This window comes from Schistocerca serialis, chromosome 8 (genome assembly GCF_023864345.2).
Source record: "Schistocerca serialis cubense isolate TAMUIC-IGC-003099 chromosome 8, iqSchSeri2.2, whole genome shotgun sequence".
Taxonomy (NCBI): Eukaryota; Metazoa; Arthropoda; class Insecta; order Orthoptera; family Acrididae; genus Schistocerca; species Schistocerca serialis.
The window spans coordinates 599,453,054-599,472,649 of record NC_064645.1 but is presented as its reverse complement, the minus strand read 5'-3'; the positions used below and the strand labels follow the sequence as shown (position 1 = coordinate 599,472,649).

Sequence of the window (19,596 nt, the reverse complement as noted above, 5' to 3'; positions counted from 1 at the left end):
CTTTGATGCAACAGCTGTGATGTTTATGTGGGTTCCTGGTGATGTCGGTCTGATGGGAAATGAGGCCACTGATGCTGCCTGCTAGTTCTTCCATTCCCTCCAACGATCTGTGTTGTCGTCTGTCAGCAGGTGGTTACACTTTGGCATCACCATTGATCTTTCCTTCATGGGAACAAGCTCTGGGGAATTAAACCTCTCCCAGCAGCTTGGACGATCTCCTCTCAGCCCCCTCATCGTGAGGAGATCATTTTAGCTAGGTTGTATATTGGACACTATCTTTTTAGCCATCGCCATTTGTTTAGTGGTGCTCCCCCACAACTTTGTGCTCATTGCCCTCATCTTTGACGGTTCGCCATTTCCTGATGGAATGCCCCCCCCCCTTTTTTTCGACCGCGTTTCACGTTTTATCCGTCGTAGCAATATGGCAAAGGACATTTAATCTTTAGTTCAGGACATTCGTTTATCTATGGCGTATTTTATGGATCTTTCTCCAAGTCCTTGTTTTTAGCTGTCTTTCCTTGTGTCGACTGGGCCTAACGTGTAATCGTTTTGAAGTCCTTTTTATGTCTTCGTGTTCTATGGTTCTGATATGGGCGCGTATGACTCTAGTTGTTTTTGCACCCCAAAAAACAAACACAAAGAAGTTCTAAGGAATAGTCAGCCAAGTAGTACAAAAATATGTATTTGGCAGAATAATTAAACACGACTGAGACGCTTTTTGGAGTACAAATTATGTCAGGGAACTTGTTAATAAGCAACCGTCTACTGCCATTAGGTAAAAAAAAATATTAAATTTACGGGTAATCAGAAGTTAACTGAAGTACGCCTGACTGCCAGAGCGTCAGTGGATTAATAACTATAGCAGCAATTTATTATTTCATGAATTTTCTCAAAACCGTGAGGAATTTTGAGAATGTGTGAAAGGTGTCATTGTGTTCACGCACTAACAAAAAAATGGTTCAAATGGCTCTGAGCACTATGGGACTCAACATCTTAGGTCATAAGTCCCCTAGAACTTAGAACTACTTAAGCCTAACTAACCTAAGGACGTCACACACACCCATACCCGAGGCAGGATTCGAACCTGCGACCGTAGCAGCCTCGCGGTTCCGGACTGCAGCGCCAGAACCGCACGGCCACCGCGGCCGGCTCACGCACTAACAGACAGCGATCGAAATATATGTAATAACAGAGTGATACAGACGATTCCAAGCCTGACTTAATTGTTCAGCCTTCCACGCTTGCAAGCTACTCTGTATAGATATGTTTTGTGTGGAAATAAATATTCAATTCAACCAGATACCACATATTTGGTGACCCCCGACGATAACACAACACGGCCGCGTCGGCTTCAGCTTTCCGCACCGCACCGCGAAATTTCCTATTTCCGTGTCAGCCGCGCCGCTCGTTCTCGGACGAAAATTGACAATCTACCAGTCACCACAGAGCCCCATATACAGGCACTACAGTTACAGCGTTACAATTAAACCCCCGCCGTTCTGGCACATAAGCCGGTGTTGTGGTTGCGCAGCTTGAAAGCCAGTTCGTCCTTGCACAGATATTAGCAGACGAAACGAAGTATAGTTAATGTAGTCGCAGCACTAACAGAAAACTTAGCTGCTGAGGTGCAAAATATCCTCGCTGCACCACCCAACTCCGAAACTAGGAACGCGCCTATCACGATCTGAAGCGAAGCGACTAGGGAAGCTTTTACGGACCGAGGAGCTCGGCGATCGAACTCTGTAACAACTTTTACGCCGTTCGCGCACACTGGCAAACATCACAGTGAGCGACGACGTGTTGCGCAATATTTTGTTGTCCCGATTGCCCTCTGACACTCAAAAAAAATCTGAGAGTGTGCGGCGGTGAATTAAATGCATTAGCGCAAACAGCGGACAGGGTCGTCGAGATGTATCCCGCAACAAACGTGTCAACACTCTTACCACGGTAAGAGAATACGTCTGTAGTGCACTAGCATCGCTTCAGTCGCAATTAGCGGAGCTTACGACGCAAGTAATTGCATTACAAACGACGCACACAACTCATCTGCCGCGCTGCCGGTCGTTAAGAAGTCGTGACCGCTCGTCATCGACACAAAGCTTGTGTTGGTACCACAGGCAACGACGCGCGAAAGTGTACACTACCATGCAAGTGGAAACATGAAGCGGAAAACGGATCAGCAACAAATATTCATACCGGTAATGCTTGTCGACATTTTGTCACTGACCGCAACTCGAAAGTACAATACCTGTGGACGCAGGGCCGGAAGTGTCAGTGAACCCGGTAACTAAGATTTAAAACACACGGTCAGGTCACATTGTTGCTTAACCTAGGACTACGCCGTACATTTGTGTGGCGCTTCACTGTAGCGGATATATCGCAGCCTATCATATAAGCTGATTTTTTATCCTTTTATGATGTTGTACCTGACCGACGCAAGCAGCTGGTCGTTTTCACTAAAAACCTGCGTACTCCAGGGAAGGTGTGTTGTATCACTCTGATGACGGTACGTATGGTAGCAGGAGATACACCGTACACACGATTACTAAAAGAATTTCCCGATATCATGCAGCAGTTGCCTACTCTTCCTCCGGTTAAACACACAACGGACATCACATTTTGACCATGCCAGGCCCGCCATCTCACGCTAGGACTAGACATTTGACGGCAGAGAAGTTGCGAGTCGTGAAGCGGGAATTCCACTGAATGCTGTCAATGGACATTTGCAGAGTTTCGAGCAGTAGTTGGGCAGCCCCAGTCCATGTGGTACCAAAGAAGAACGGACTATGGCGTACATGTGGCGATTACCAACAGCTCAATGCAACGACCATCCCAGGTCGGCACCCGGTGCCACATAAAGAAACTTTCCTGCCAATATTCAGAGTAAGATTATATTATCCACTATTGATCTACTGCATATTAATCGGATCCCCACTGCCGTAGAAGATATCTCCAAGACAGCTGTGACGACACCTTTCGGTCTGTTTGAGTACACTAGGATGCCTTGTGGTTTGTGCAACGCAGCACAAACGTTTCATGGATGAGATTACTAGGGACTTACATTTTTTTTATATTTACATATGATATTTTGGTGATGTCTACGACGAAAGAAGACCATTTTCATCATCTGGCTCAGATACTTAATCGTTTACGCGCACAAGGCTTAGTAATTATCCTTCAAAGTGTACGTTTGGAGCGAGGGAAGTACAATTACTGGGTTGCACGGTAACACGCATGGTATTCGACCGCTGCAAGATAAAGTGGAAGCCTTAAACAAGTATCCTCGTCCCACTACAATCAGAGCTACGCCGGTGTTTAGGGATCATAAATTTTTATCAAAGATTTGTATACAATTACGCATCGACAACGGCGCCCCTGAATGAATTTCTTAAAGGCACACAGAAGCCAAACAAGTTCCATTGGACAAGCGAAACAGATGACACTTTCTCAAGCTGTAAAAACATCAGTTGTAGAGGCTGCACAGTTGGCACACCCCATGCCACAGGCTCCACTTGCACTTATGGTTGATGCCTTTTCTACAGCCGTTGGCGCTGTACTGTAACATTCTTCAGTGAGAAGTTGTCACCTTCACAGCGACGTTGTGTAACATATGATCAGGAACTGCATGCAGATTACGCCGCAGTCAAGAAATTCTGGCATTTACTAGAGGGCTGACAGTTCACTATTTATACAGATCACAAGCCGCTAACGTACACCTTTGCTGTAAAACCAGAGAGAGCATTGCTTAAGGCAATCGCGCGTAGAGGCTGTGGACGAGACAGCAGACACATGCTCACATGTTGTAGCTGTAACGGCTACCATTGATTTTGATGCCCTCGCACAGGCCCAGCAACTTGATAATGAGTTACAAGATTTGTTGAAACAACCGGGACGACTGAAGTTAGTTTGTAGCGATGCCTGAAGCGAATGTTGAATTGTATTGTGACCTATCTGTAGCGAAAGTACGTCCATTTTGTGCCGCAACACTTTCGAGCACAAGCAAATGCATCACTACACAATCTACCACATCCAGGAATACAAGCTACTATTAGACTGGCCAAACAGTTTTGTCTGGCCTAGAATACACGCCGATTGCAAAGCATTTGTCAAGCAGTACATTGCGTGTCAGAGAAACAAGATTACACAGCATGTCAGAGCACCGCTAGCACATTTCTGCCGCCGAATCAACGTCTCAAACATGTGCACGTCGATATCGCAGACCCGCTCACTGTCTCAGAAGGCTTTAATTATTGTCTTATAGTTGTGGACCGATTTACCAGATGGCCTGAAGCATTCCCCAAGAAGGATATCACAGCAGATATTTTGTCGTGGTTGGATCGCCCGATTCGGCATATCACTAAGGATTACCACAGACCAGGGACGACAGTTCGAAGCCTACCTACTCAGAGCATTAGCTACATTACTGGGTATGAAGCGTATACGCACCACAGCCTATCATCCTGCATCAAATGGTATGGTTGAACGCCTGCATCGCCAACTGAAAGCAGCTGTACGATGTCACCGTACCTATTGTACTCCTCGGACTACGCGCGTCATTCAAAACCGATCTAAAAGCTACAGCAGCAGAACTAAAACGCTACATCTGCCAGGAGAATTCTTGCACAGTATGTCAAACGATACAGTCGATGCATCAGATTTTGCTGCTAGATTACGAGAGCACATAAGTCAGCTTAGACCAACGGCGCCCAGAAGTCAGGTTGGGAGACATTCGTTTGTGTTCGCAGATCTCGAGAACTGCGCACACGTTTTCTTACGCAGTGACGCAAGCCGTTGTAGCTACCGTACAACGGGTCATATCCGGTGATCAGCAGATGTGGCCACACATTCCATGTTAGAGTAAGTGGTACGCCTACCACCGTCGCACTAGACCGACAAAAGCCCGCATTTTTCAACGCATTGGGTACAGCGAGGACTGCAGGAAGTGAACGAGAAGATACGAACGTAGCACCAGAAAACGTCCCAGTACCCCACAGCTACCACGAGTCACTACGGAAGCCAGGCGCCTCGGATAAGAAAACGACGCCGAAGAATGATACCTCACGTCCTGCTGGAACCACTGGTTCCAGGGGCACAATGCCAGGTTTCAAGAAAGCGGTGGTGACACGTGGAGGGCAACGTGTGAAATTTAGTCTCTCATATCGTTAACACTAGGGGAGCCATGTAGCATCGCATTCTGTCGCCGCAAACGCGGTGTACAGTGATATACACTCCTGGAAATTGAAATAAGAACACCGTGAATTCATTGTCCCAGGAAGGGGAAACTTTATTGACACATTCCTGGGGTCACATACATCGCATGATCACACTGACAGAACCACAGGCACATAGACACAGGCAACAGAGCATGCACAATGTCGGCACTAGTACAGTGTATATCCACCTTTCGCAGCAATGCAGGCTGCTATTCTCCCATGGAGACGATCGTAGAGATGCTGGATGTAGTCCTGTGGAACGGCTTGCCATGCCATTTCCACCTGGCGCCTCAGTTGGACCAGCGTTCGTGCTGGACGTGCAGACCGCGTGAGACGACGCTTCATCCAGTCCCAAACATGCTCAATGGGGGACAGATCCGGAGATCTTGCTGGCCAGGGTAGTTGACTTACACCTTCTAGAGCACGTTGGGTGGCACGGGATACATGCGGACGTGCATTGTCCTGTTGGAACAGCAAGTTCCCTTGCCGGTCTAGGAATGGTAGAACGATGGGTTCGATGACGGTTTGGATGTACCGTGCACTATTCAGTGTCCCCTCGACGATCACCAGTGGTGTACGGCCAGTGTAGGAGATCGCTCCCCACACCATGATGCCGGGTGTTGGCCCTGTGTGCCTCGGTCGTATGCAGTCCTGATTGTGGCGCTCCCACCTGCACGGCGCCAAACACGCATACGACCATCATTGGCACCAAGGCAGAAGCGACTCTCATCGCTGAAGACGACACGTCTCCATTCGTCCCTCCATTCACGCCTGTCGCGACACCACTGGAGGCGGGCTGCACGATGTTGGGGCGTGAGCGGAAGACGGCCTGACGGTGTGCGGGACCGTAGCCCAGCTTCATGGAGACGGTTGCGAATGGTCCTCGCCGATACCCCAGGAGCAACAGTGTCCCTAATTTGCTGGGAAGTGGCGGTGCGGTCCCCTACGGCACTGCGTAGGATCCTACGGTCTTGGCGTGCATCCGTGCGTCGCTGCGGTCCGGTCCCAGGTCGACGGGCACGTGCACCTTCCGCCGACCACTGGCGACAACATCGATGTACTGTGGAGACCTCACGCCCCACGTGTTGAGCAATTCGGCGGTACGTCCACCCGGCCTCCCGCATGCCCACTATACGCCCTCGCTCAAAATCCGTCAACTGCACATACGGTTCACGTCCACGCTGTCGCGGCATGCTACCTGTGTTAAAGACTGCGATGGACCTCCGTATACCACGGCAAACTGGCTGACACTGACGGCGGCGGTGCACAAATGCTGCGCAGCTAGCGCCATTCGACGGCCAACACCGCGGTTCCTGGTGTGTCCGCTGTGCCGTGCGTGTGATCATTGCTTGTACAGCCCTCTCGCAGTGTCCGGAGCAAGTATGGTGGGTGTGACACACCGGTGTCAATGTGTTCTTTTTCCCATTTCCAGGAGTGTATAAACAGTCCATGTGGCTAGTGTTTGTTGTTAATCTTTGACGTAAGTGATATAGAAGATTCCAAGCCTGTCTTAACAGTTAATTGTTCAGCCTTCCACGCTTGCAAGCTACTTTGTATAGATGTGTTTTATGTGGCAATAAAGGTTTAATTCACCAGATACCACATAGGTTTTCCATAGTTTTCCTAAATTTCTCCATGCAAATACCAAGATGGTTCCTCCTACGAGGCCAGATCACATCCTTGTAAAACTTGACACATAATTATGTGAAGGCATGTACGTATTAATTACTTGTTTTTGGTTCTTAAACAGTAACACCATAACATGACCCACAGCACTGAAAAGTGATCCACAAATATTACTACTACTACGAATCAGTAATAGTGCTGGTGAAAAGCAGTTTAAATCATTAAACTGAAAAAGGCTCCAGGGACCAGAGGAACCCACATCAGGTTCTTTCAAGAATTTGGGGGTGAATTAGCTCCACTTTTGACCATATTTCAGCGAACTCCTGATTTGAAAAGAGATTAGATAATTTTACAGAAAAGTTAACTGCTGGCATCTCTCTTTTTAGGAGAGGTTTACTATCTCTGGCCCGAAAAAAGCATGTTCTTAGAGAATTTTTTTCTTGGGATTTATTATAGATATGAATGTCAAATTCGGTCAAAATGTTCATTGATATTTCCTCTACAAACTGGAATTTTTTCAACCGGAAATGGTGAAGAGCAAAGGCGGAAATGCCGTCGGAACGAAACAAAATTTCGATGTAGACCTCCACGCGCGGTATGTCACAGGTCAGCCGGCACGTCTGAAATCAAAATTGAGTTTACATTAGCGAAGTAAATAAAATTCTTTAGGAGTTGTACCTCGCTTACGTTATTTGGACCATAGGAAACAAAATGGCGGCCATTTGAAAAAAAGGGGTTTTTTCATCGATTTTTCGACTTCGTCGGCCAAGTAAAAATATTTATAGTTGATGGATCGTAATAAAAGTGGTACAACTCCTAGAAAATTTAGTTAGCTTCGTCGGAAACAAAGAATCATGTCAATCGGTTCAGTAGATTTGAAGTTACCTTACCGCGCGATAGAAAAATCATTTCGAGAAAAACGCGTTTGAAGTTTTAACTACATATAAATGCAATATTATGCAACTTACGTTCAATCTGCTATTCCGAGTCCATAAACTAGTCCTTCCTGTTCCTCATAGAGGGCGTTCTGTTCGATCTGGGCCATCCTGCGCTGCTCCAGAGCTGCTCGTATGGCCGGTGACAAGCGGTTTTCGGCCGCTTGAATCCGGTGGTCGTCCGAATGCTTGGCGAACTACGTCGAATAGAGTCCCAGAGTGACGTCCATCGTTATCATGGTCTTCAGAATTGCTGAATACCCTTCGTTGAAGCTGTTCACTGCCACGAGAATCGCAATCTCCACAGTCTTCGCACCATAATGCAAATTCTTGGGGGCTAACTTCCAAACACAAGCGTTCAAACTTTCATTTGAATTTTGTGTGTTTCCTCCCAAACACCGGTACAATAACTTGTCCTCCGAAAGGGCCTCGTAGATCGCATGAATCACTTTTTGAACTTCATTGGAGAGCAGCTGGTCGTGTTGATATTCGTCCAGATGTCCGGTAGCCTCTGCAATGCGCCACTTGCACCAACTAATTTCCCCAGCCGGACAATTTTAGTGTTGTGGGTGGTCATCCGTCGAACACCTGTGGAAATACGTTGCCCAGATTGCCTTCTTCATCTGTTCCACCGAATTGGAAGGCCGTCGGATTCCCAAGCCGTAGTACGTCGTAAGCTCCTTGATCACTTCATCAATTTGTCATGGGCAAGCACATAGAATAATTTTTCGCGGCTACATAGTCGGATACCCGAAAAAAAAATGGTACCTGAAAAAGGCCGATTTCAGGCAGGTGCATTTTTTTGTTCAACCGCGAGTAACAAACATTTCCGTTCCGTATTTGGGAAAACCGTTTCAGGGGTGGATTCTAAACACTTTTATGGATCCAAAAATGCAATTTTAAAAAAATCAATTTTTTGAACCAAAAGATAGTAAACCTCCCCTTAATGAACAGGAAAAGTAAAACTGAAGGCCTGGCAATTCATTAAATGGAAGAAAAATGTTTTAGCCTTTGACTGCACGATTAAGGAATCACGACTGGAGTCAACCATGTACAAATAACTGGTAGCAACAAGATGCGAAGTTGTTCTGTTCTGTGACACGAGTACGTAAATTCAGCAGTAGGTGGAGCTACGATTTGTGGGTACGATATAGTAGAACCGTTTGTCTATGAAATAGATCGCTTATATTGCTGAAATGTATGGGATCCACAATAGATCGGACTCGACTACATAAAAAAAAGGCGACTGAGATTGTCATTGGCATGGTTAACTAGCACAGAAATGTTGAAAAATTTTAACCTCGCAAAATGCTGCTCAGAAAATTCAGATTTATGGTTTTTAAATGGGAGTTTTATAAAACTCCGTCCTCTGTATGATACAACGCTCTTTTTCCTTTTTTATTCCTTACTCAAACATCTTTCAGCACCTAGGAGTCATTTTCAGTATATATTATTTTATTTCTGTAAAAATTACGCAAAACGTTCGGATACTTTTCTATTTTACGCCTAAAAACTATACTATGTATACTTTTTATTTTGTTGTGATTGCTCTCATGAAACTACATTATTTCATTTCACGGCTTGACAGCATGCCATCTCCAGAGTAATCGGAAGATATTTCTTTGATCAAAGAGTAATTATTTTTCTATACTTTTTCGTACCGGTAGAGTAACAGTAGTGCATGTTATGTATTTGCATTTTCCGTCGTGTAGTACATCATTAGTGTGATCCTTTGTGGGTTGTAATTATGTACACCATTTTTCACACTTCTTTCACTTCACTTCAGTCTCACATGGTACCCTCAAGATTAACATACACAAGAACGAGATTTAAGAGAAACGCCGGAACTGGCTTTCGGGTGGAAACTACGAATATTCTTCCTCTCACTGGATTTAGGCCAAAGAGATGACGATAAAATTAGATTAATAACAGCTCGCACAGTAGCATTAATTTTCTCCGCTCCATCCGTAAATTGGATGGAAAGAAATCTTAATGCGTTGGCAATGAAAAGCATCCTTTGCCACATGCTTAACAGTGATTCGGAAAGTAAAAATTTGTGTATATTCGAGAAAGATGGTTCAGTAATGCCAAATTTCTCGTGAAAGTTATCAAATCGATGTACTAGTGTACCACCTTCCTCCAACCAGCAAGCAGTATTACTATAACGTAACGTTCTTTGAGAACAGTGTTAGAGAATGTCCTTATTTAGATTTTAAAATAGTAGTAAAATTATTCTTAGACACTTTAGAGACGAATTAATGTGTTTGGGTATTCATTGTCAGATTATGACGCTTAACATTGTCCCACATTTTCTTGCCAAATATCGGTAGTCTCCAAATTCTTTGAGTGTTTTGTCGTGTATTAATACGTGACTATGAAGATTTGATGCAGCTGAACGTTCACTCTCGTGCAACAAGAATTCTTGATCTTGTACAGGTTCAAAACTCTGAGGAAATTACAATTCATTTTCTGAATAAACAGGCCGGTAGAGATAGACAGCATTGTCTGGTTCTTCTTAAGAAATATGCATTCGAATCAACTGCGGTGCTATTGTACAGACAACTTTGATCACCATGTGGACACTCAGTTTCGGTATCTTGTGATAACTACTGGGATCAAATTTCAACAACTGATGAAGCATACTGTAGATAAACACGATTACAGAAAACGTTAGCACCGAGAGATATCGCAAGGTTGAAGGTCACCGAGCATATGAGTATCTTATTTGTCACGAAATCTCGTTGGCTTTTGGCAGGGCAGTTGCACCTACATTTGTACACGTACATCTTGTTGTAGTGGGATATTGCCTTGTAATTATTTACTCATTTATCGTGGCAGATACATTTGATTGCCTAAAATTAAGAATCTGTGTATAATACTGATACCATTACACATGTGACAAAACTCTTAATGACACAGCACTTTCCCACAAATTAGGCTCTGCATCTACATCTGTTACCCGCACCTCACCTTGCAGTGTGAACCGGGGGCGCTTCGTGTATCACAATAGTAGGTCTTCCTGTATATGTATACGTAGTACGTTGCTTCCGTTTATGTCGAGGGCCAATTGCCGCTCTCTAGACCATGCGATGATCCTCTGCAGGTCTTCCAGCAATTCGCTACAGTTTTTTAGTGCTTTGGCTTCTGTGAATAAAACAGCATCGTCCGCGAAAAGTCTATGGAACCTCCTATATTGTCTGCCATGTCATTCATATACTTGGCGCAACACAACCAAAGGATCACTGTTTTTGAAACCCCTTAATTGTCTCCCATTGTGACGCAAAAGTTTAAAATTTGGCTCAGGTGCCTCTGTAATGGTGCAAACGCGTGGCTCGCAACGATCTCACGCTCGGACACGGTGACGATTCGGACAGCACTAGCGCCAGATTTCAATTTTACCACAATTCTGCCGAATTACAGTGTGGACGTGTCACGAGATGGGAAAGTCATCACACCCCTCTTATCCACATTTCAGCCCTTCGTTTGACGTCTCTCCGATCGAGGTCAGAACCGCAACGCCCAGTGTTGAAATTAACGTGCGTTTCTTATAGATTGCCGAGGAAAACATTTCAAACACGCCAACGCTCGGAATAGACACGGAAAGGCCACCGAAGATGGCATAAAGGGTGCCAATGAAACCACCCCTTTCGTATGGGAATTAATTTTCGCACATTTCACGTCCTCCTGTACATCGCGCTGCAGTCGTCTGTCGTTTTCGAGCGCAAAGTGTGTGAAAATTAACACCCCTAGGGAAGGGGTGGTTGTACTGGCGCTCTTTATGCCACCTTATGAGGCCTTTCCGTACCATTTCTGAGCGATGACATCTTGTTGTTTGAAGGTTGGAGGCACATTTGAGAGAAATTTCAAATTTCTGCTTCGCAATGGGAGACAGATATGAGGTTTGAAAAAAAGTGGTCCTCCGTGTTGTGCAGTGTATGTTCCGGAAAGTAATGGACCTGACACACTGTTTGGAATGCTCCAAGTTAATTTTGCATCTGAAGACTTCTCTCTGTTGAAAATGACATTCCTGCTGTGTTCTCTTTGCTAGAAACTCTTCCATCGAATCACACAGTTGGTCTGATATTCCGTAACTCGTAGTTTGTTCATTAGGTAGCAGTGCGGAACTGTATCGAACGCTGTACGAAGTCAAGGACGTGGCATACACCTGAGCGCCATATCTACAGCTTTCAAGGTCTCTTAGACAAACAGTGAGCTGAACTTAACACGATCATCGTTTTCGGAACCGATGTTTACTCCTCAAGAGGAGATTTTCGGTGTCCAAAAATACGTGAGCATAAAGCATGTTACAAAATAGATATGAGCCTATTGTTTTGTGCATCTGTTAAACGACCCATATTGAAAATGAGATTCACTTGTGGTTTTCTCCAATCAGGAACACTTCGCTCTTCCAGATACCAACAGTACACTGCTGCTAGAAGAGAGGCATATTCTATGTAGAATCCTATTGGTGTCGCGTCCAGTGGCCTTTCCTCTGTTGAGAAATTTCAGTTGAATTTCTGTTCCATGGTCACTTATTTCGATATCAGCCATTTTGTTGTCCGTGCAACGATGTAAAGAAGGCGCTACAGTGCGAGCTTCCTCTGTGAAACAGTTTGGACAAAAAACGTTCAGCATTTCAGCATTTTCTATGTCACCCTCCGTTTCGGTGGTCAATGTCTGTGCTCAAGGCTTAGATTCGTTTACTGATTTAACATAAGACCAAAACTTCTTAAGACTCTCTGTCAAGACTGTGGACAGAATTTTATTTCCGAATTCGTTGAACGCTTCAAGCATGGTTCTCCTTAAGCTAATTTTGGCTTAGTTTAGTTTTTGTTTATCTGTGAGGCGTTTTTCTCCGTGTTCTGACTGGTTCAGTGTGCCCTGCCACGAATTTCTCTCCTGTGCAGCCTTTTTACTTCCGAGAAGCACTTGCACCCTACATCCTCAATTATTTACTGGACGCATGCCAATCTCTGCCTTCCCTTACAGTGTTTATCTTCTACACCTCCCTCTTGTATCATGGAGGTCATTCCCTGACGTCTTAACATATGTCCTATCATGCTCTCCCCCCCTCCCCCCCCCCCTTCCCTTTGTCAGAGTTTTCCTCACGTTTCTTCCTTCGTCAATTCTGCAGTGAAGAACCACCTCGTTCCTTACCTTATCAGTCCACCCGATCTTAAACACTAATTTTGTAGGCCCACATCTCATACAGTTCGACTCTTCTGTCCGTTTTCCTCATTGTCCATGATTCACTACCATTTGAGCCTGGGCTCCAAACGTACGTTCACAGAAATATCTGTCAAATTAAGGCCTTGTGAGTAGTATAGTTGGGCTGATTCCAACGCGATTTTCTGGGATGCTGACACCATCGATAAGTCGTGGGTTCTCCTCACCCACTCCTCTGACAAAGGCCAATTGCCCTAGGTATGAAATTGTGGGAACTTTATGTTTTGATGGGAAATTCAAAATTCTGGCAGGAAACTAACTGTGGAAGTAGGGCTGTTGTCCGAAGTATAAACTGGCGGGAAATTCAAATCAGTGCATTGTCATGCTGGTTGCCGTGGAATACTGGGACATGTTCTGAGACGTCAGAATACAAGACGGCGATGCAAGATGGCCGACCTGAATAAAATATGGCGAACACAAGATGACCCACCTGGATTTCTGGTACGGTCTGTCACAACAAAGACTTCGAAAACTGGCGCTAACTTGATAAGACATCAGAATATGAGATGGCGATGCAAGATGGCTGGCCTGGAATACTGCTGGTGGAAATCTAAGACCCTGAATACTGAGACAGGCTTTATGACACCAGAACCAAAGTTCCAGAATACTGGCACTGAAACATCTGAAACAAAGCATGTTTGTGCAGGTCCAGCCCTGTGACATGTTTTCCCCTGCTACTATTCATTTAAAAGTGTATGGTCACTACTTCTCTCAGCTTAGTTTAGTTATTTCCACCTTATCTCCTTAACACAACACTGGGAGTGAAAGGCTCTCACTCAGAGGCGTATGGCTATCTATAGAATTCCTGCATACTACTACTCCTGACTCCAATTCCTCTAACTTGGCCAGGAATGACCCCAGTAACAGTTCCGTACTGCGTACTGTTGATTCGTTTGCCTTGTGGAGTGTAGGATAGAACTACAGCCACACCCCTTGTCTATGATTAACTACCCATGTGCTATGTTTAAAACAAATACAGGGTGTAGGATGGTAACAATTCACTTTTTTTTTTTTTTTTTTTTTTTTTTTTTTTTTTTTTTTTTTTTTTTTTTTTTTTTTTTTTTTTTTTTAAATGAACAAATACCTGGCTGGAGAGATGTCCCCTGTCCATGGTCACAGAGTTGGCGGTGAAGTCTGCTCACAGCTGCTCAGAGCCATGCCACCACACACTGCTGACACCGGAAGACAGAAGAACTGCAGGGTCCTCTGTGCTGTGTAAGACAATAGGGTCCCAAGTTAAAGTAATGGGAAACATGAAAACTTTGCACCTACACCCATGTGACAGGTAAGGGGTAACAGTGATGGGAATGAGGGAGGAATGTTGTGACTGAGAAGCAACAGATATATGCTGCAGCCACATCTACTCAACAGGAAATGAGAGAGGAATGCTGCCACAGCTAGTGAGAAGCACCAATAATCTATAACCTACCTACATACATACATATTTTCATTCTGCTGGAAACAATCGAGATGTACACTCATCCTGCTGATGATGGACTCTTGTGCACAGGCTCTGAAGTAAAGGTGTTAGAGTGGTTGTTGTTCTTCTTAGAGTGGTTGTTGTTCTTCTTAGAGTGGTTGTTGTTCTTCTTAGAGTGGTTGTTGTTCTTCTTAGAGTGGTTGTTGTTCTTCTTAGAGTGGTTGTTGTTCTTCTTAGAGTGGTTGTTGTTCTTCTTAGAGTGGTTGTTGTTCTTCTTAGAGTGGTTGTTGTTCTTCTTAGAGTGGTTGTTGTTCTTCTTAGAGTGGTTGTTGTTCTTCTTAGAGTGGTTGTTGTTCTTCTTAGAGTGGTTGTTGTTCTTCTTAGAGTGGTTGTTGTTCTTCTTAGAGTGGTTGTTGTTCTTCTTAGAGTGGTTGTTGTTCTTCTTAGAGTGGTTGTTGTTCTTCTTAGAGTGGTTGTTGTTCTTCTTCTTCTTGGAGTGGTTGTTGTTGTTCTTCTTCTTCTTGGAGTGGTTGTTGTTGTTCTTCTTCTTCTTGGAGTGGTTGTTGTTGTTCTTCTTCTTCTTGGAGTGGTTGTTGTTGTTCTTCTTCTTCTTGGAGTGGTTGTTGTTGTTCTTCTTCTTCTTGGAGTGGTTGTTGTTGTTCTTCTTCTTCTTGGAGTGGTTGTTGTTGTTCTTCTTCTTCTTGGAGTGGTTGTTGTTGTTGTTGTTCTTCTTGGAGTGGTTGTTGTTGTTGTTGTTCTTCTTGGAGTGGTTGTTGTTGTTGTTGTTCTTCTTGGAGTGGTTGTTGTTGTTGTTGTTCTTCTTGGAGTGGTTGTTGTTGTTGTTGTTGTTACTATGCTTGGAAATTTCATCACAAAAATGTGTGTGAAGCAGATGGTGGTAATAACACAATGAATACTACAGAGCCGTCAGTCATACACATGAGGTTATATGCAGAAGCCATGTAGCATTGACGTTTGAAAATGAGGCACACTTACACCTATTTACAAGCTGAATTGTAACCATCAAGATCACTAATACATATAGCAAATAAGTATGATATTTTCACATGACAGTTCAATCACGTACTACATGTATGATGCCTGCCGCTATTTAGAAATGAATGCTACAGGTGTTAAATATGCACCATGAAAGTTCCATGACATGATGGCAGATTCAGATGGCTGTGTAATCTAGGTGCAAGTGACTGACTGCACTGGCCCACACATTTCTGGTCATCAGCACCGCTGTTGGTGGGGTAAGTCACTGGCACGCCAAAGCGGAAGATTCGTATTTACAGAATGCTCCCACTTTCACTGCCTGATCTCTGTTAGGTTCCCAACAGCACTTTTATGTTATTGTGTTCATGTTCTCTCCTTCAAATGGATCTAGCAACCTGTGCTGTGTCACTTGTGATAGCTATAGTCATCTACCACCAGTTGGCACTGCACCCTGTTGGTGGTGGCAGTTCAGTTTTCTGTCTTGAAATGTGATGTAAGAATATGGGGTACACCATTACACTAATAGAAAATTTTATCCTTTCTGGTCATATGTATACGCTGCATTTTGACACTTAGGATTCAACTTTTAAATAGTTACAAACATGCTTCGTTCTCAAAAGTCCATGCTACATCGCCCTGTCTTCAACGAATAATGTGTCAAAAGATACTCTATCCACAGTTGTGAACAAAGAGTGTAATCCCCCCTCCCACCACCTTTAATAACAACATGGTATTTGCTAGGAACTCATCAATTAATTCATAATTCCCCATAAAGATTCCATATTTTGCTCATGTTGTAACATCTCACAACTCAACACATAATTTTGCTGTGTTGGTTCACCTCTTTCCAGTGTAATGATTCTGTGATAAATGGAGTAGATAAGCTCTTGATTGGTTGAAAGGGAGGATATGCATGTCGTAGTTATTCTGTCTCCAGAAATGGTATATGAAGTTCTCCAAAACTGAACAGCCAACTAGTGCTAATGATATTTACCTTTGATTGTTTGATTCAACACTGATACTTCGCACAGTACATTTTACATTTCTGCTAAAACTTGGCTCACAGAACAGATGCAGTTCTGACATATAATCATACTATCCACTGAATTATCACATTAAGGTATTCACATGTCTACCACAGACCCAAACCCTCAACAACTTGGAAGCTGGATGTTCAATACATATTTCTGATGATCAGTGGTGGATAATTTTTTCATCTTTCTTGAGACTCTCACATGCACAGAAGATAGGAATGCAAAACACACACAATGCAAAAATACTGATGGTGATTTAAAGTTGTCCAACAGTACTTAAACATACATTCAGCTGGCAAGTTCTACACATTATGGTTGCGAACTTTAAGTGGGTGAAATTACTACCTTGTACACCAAATACAACATTGATTCTGTCTGACACAATCCATTTATAGGTTACCAGATGTGTACAACAGCAACTGTTTACAAAAGTCATAACTGACTACAGTTTGAAAATTCTGGTGCATTCACATCACGACCTGTAAAATGATAGTCAGCAATGGTAAACATATGTGATGAACTAGCAACATCTTATGAGAGCAATAGTCTGTCCCTTTTTTGCTGTGACATTTCAACATAAAAAGGTGTCTCCTCTGTTAGACCACAGCAAATTACAACACAAAAAACGCTCACCAGACTGCAGCACACCTTGTGTTTAACATTGTCCAGAAGTCAGGAATGCTAATTTTGTGTTCCAACAAATACTTGACTACTTAATTGAAGAGTATTTAAGACATGTCCACCATAAGCACTCTCTCCATAGTGATCCTTATTGGAGAGCACAAGTTTCACAGGTTCACCACAATTGAACTCTTAAAGTTATGTGGAGGAGGTGAGTATTTGTTGTCCTGTTGCTCCATAGCAAGTGGAATAGAAAAAAGGCTTACTATCCATCAAGAATATATTGGAGCAAGACAGCACCAAAGTCTTAAAACACACCCCAAAACCACACCTCCCATTTCTGACCAGTTGTAAGATGGGTCTGTCTACGTATCCAGTGTTGCTGATCAGCAAGCAAACAATGTCAGGTGAAAATAACATGCCATAAATTCATAGCAGATACTTTGTTGTGGGGTCACTTTACTATGGCTTGTGGCTTATCAAAGGCGATGTGAATTTCTGTAGTTTCCAATAACACAATAAGTCCACAATAATTCCTCATGATCTTGCACATAAATTATAAGTGTTTTACATTGTGCATAGCACATCTAAGATTTCCAGTTGATTTCTATCCATGAGTTATCCGTAGCATCCAGGCTTACTACACATCAAGAACAAAGTGTCTGCTATAAATCTATAGCACATTATTCACATCCAGCATTCCAACATAGTAAGCCACAGAGCAGGGTAACACTGTTTTAATGATGTCATCCTGCATGTTTTTAAGTTTAGAATCCATGACATATTCGATGACGTCAGAATCAAAGACTGCTCACCTAGGGATGAGAGTGCAGCCCAAAATAGTTGTTCCAGTTCCTGATATAATGTGAAATAATCACACAAATTGACACAGAGAAATTCCTCAATGCTTTGAGTATACAATGTGTGATAAAGAAACAATATAGCTCACTCTCTCCCATTCCTTTTGTCATTTGGCAGCTTCCAACTTCAATAGGGAATGCAATTTCATTTTCCAATTTTGTGTTTGAAACCATAGAATGTAAAGTATAAAAATGTTCCCCACCAGTCTGCTTCAGCCAAAATGTAGTCACAGTCAATATATTCACTTTTCTAAGGTGGCCATTCGTAGCTTAGCAGAAGCAGCATGAGAGTCTTGTACTTAAATGCTGCATGTCTCTCTAAACATGATAAAGCAGCCTTTTCATTGCATACTAGATGAAAGGAGGAAAGTGCCAAATGTTTGTGATTTGAGAAGACATGCAGGTCAGATGCATGTCTCTTGGTAATGCCAGAAGGCAAGGTCATAAGCTGATGGGGAGAGCTGATGGGGAGAGCTGATGGGGACACCTTTGTCTCAATGAACCCTAAGTTTTTTGTACAGCATTTATAGCACAAGTTTGACAAGGTGGAGGGCTTGTCCAAAATGCGGTCGTGGTCAGTCTTGATAAAAATGACATCCTCTGCCCAGTCATGGGCATTACTCGCTTGTAACAAGCTCAGGCTGGGAGATGTTTCCATTACCATCGTGCCTCATAAGAGCTTAAATATGGTATTATATTCCACAGCGACCTTCTTTTGCAGTCTCACGATAAGCTGCACGCCAACAACTTTGAGCGACGAGGAGTTCATTTCATCCGGTGCTTGCATCGGGGTCTGAGGGATAATCAGGTTGCCACTAGAGCCTTCATCTTGGCTTTCAAGGGTGACACATTGACCAGAAGGTCAAGGTGATACTATACCTCTATGATGTCAAGCCATATATCCCTCACTCGATGTGGTGCTTTAAGTGCTGGAAGTTCAGCCATATGTCTTCCTGCTGTATTTCCAGTATCACATGTCAAGATTGTAGGTGTCCATCCCATCCCAATGCTCCATGTGCCCTGCCTCCCATCTGCAGAGAGCATCATTCCCCTTCCTCACCATACTGCAGGATTTTACAGCTAGAAAGGAAAATCGTACAATACAAGACCCTGGACCAACTGACCTACACTGAGGCCAAGAGGAAATTTTAGTGCCTATGACCCACCTCATATGCCACCTCTATAAGAACAGTTGTAACCCCATCAGTTCCGGTGAGTTCCATTCGGCTCTCAGAGCCGGAAGACTACACCTGCCCCTTGATGGTGGAGGGAATTTCCCGCCCTGTTGCTCCTGCACCACCTGGTTCAGGAGCAACATCCCCCATGATTGGGGATGTCCGTCCCCACTTCTAAGCTGGAGAAGTATAAGTCATCTTCGGCTTCTCGTGCTAGGAAGGGGTCCCTTGGGTCATTCCCTTCCCAGATTTCTGCTAGTGGGAAAGATGACACCTGCCAGGGGCTGAAGACCTCCAAAGCAGCTGTCATAGGGCTTCACGCCCATTCTCAGTCCCAGAGACTGAGTCAGTGAAGTCCTCCCAGCCAGGGAAACCCAAGGAGCAGAAAAATAAATCTAAAAAGAAGACCGCTAAGACCAAACAAATTGTGGTGGCACCCACACCACCACTACCTAAAAGCTCTGCGTCTGAGGATGAGGTGGAGATT

General features: G+C 43.9%; 2 protein-coding genes across 2 annotated transcripts in view; one reads left to right on the top strand and one right to left on the bottom strand.

Moving 5' to 3' along the window:
* LOC126416578 (long-chain fatty acid transport protein 1-like) overlaps window positions 1-19,596 on the top strand; it is a 163,492-nt gene that overhangs the window by 23,670 nt on the left and 120,226 nt on the right. The gene's annotated exons all lie outside the window — the stretch shown is intronic.
* Window positions 14,885-19,596, bottom strand: part of LOC126417152 (UPF0746 protein DDB_G0281095-like) — a 49,497-nt gene continuing 44,785 nt past the window's right edge. Inside the window, exon 3 of the mRNA XM_050085050.1 lies at window positions 14,885-15,240. Within this exon, the coding sequence (XP_049941007.1) occupies window positions 14,885-15,240 (356 nt within the window). The remainder of the gene's footprint in view (window positions 15,241-19,596) is intronic.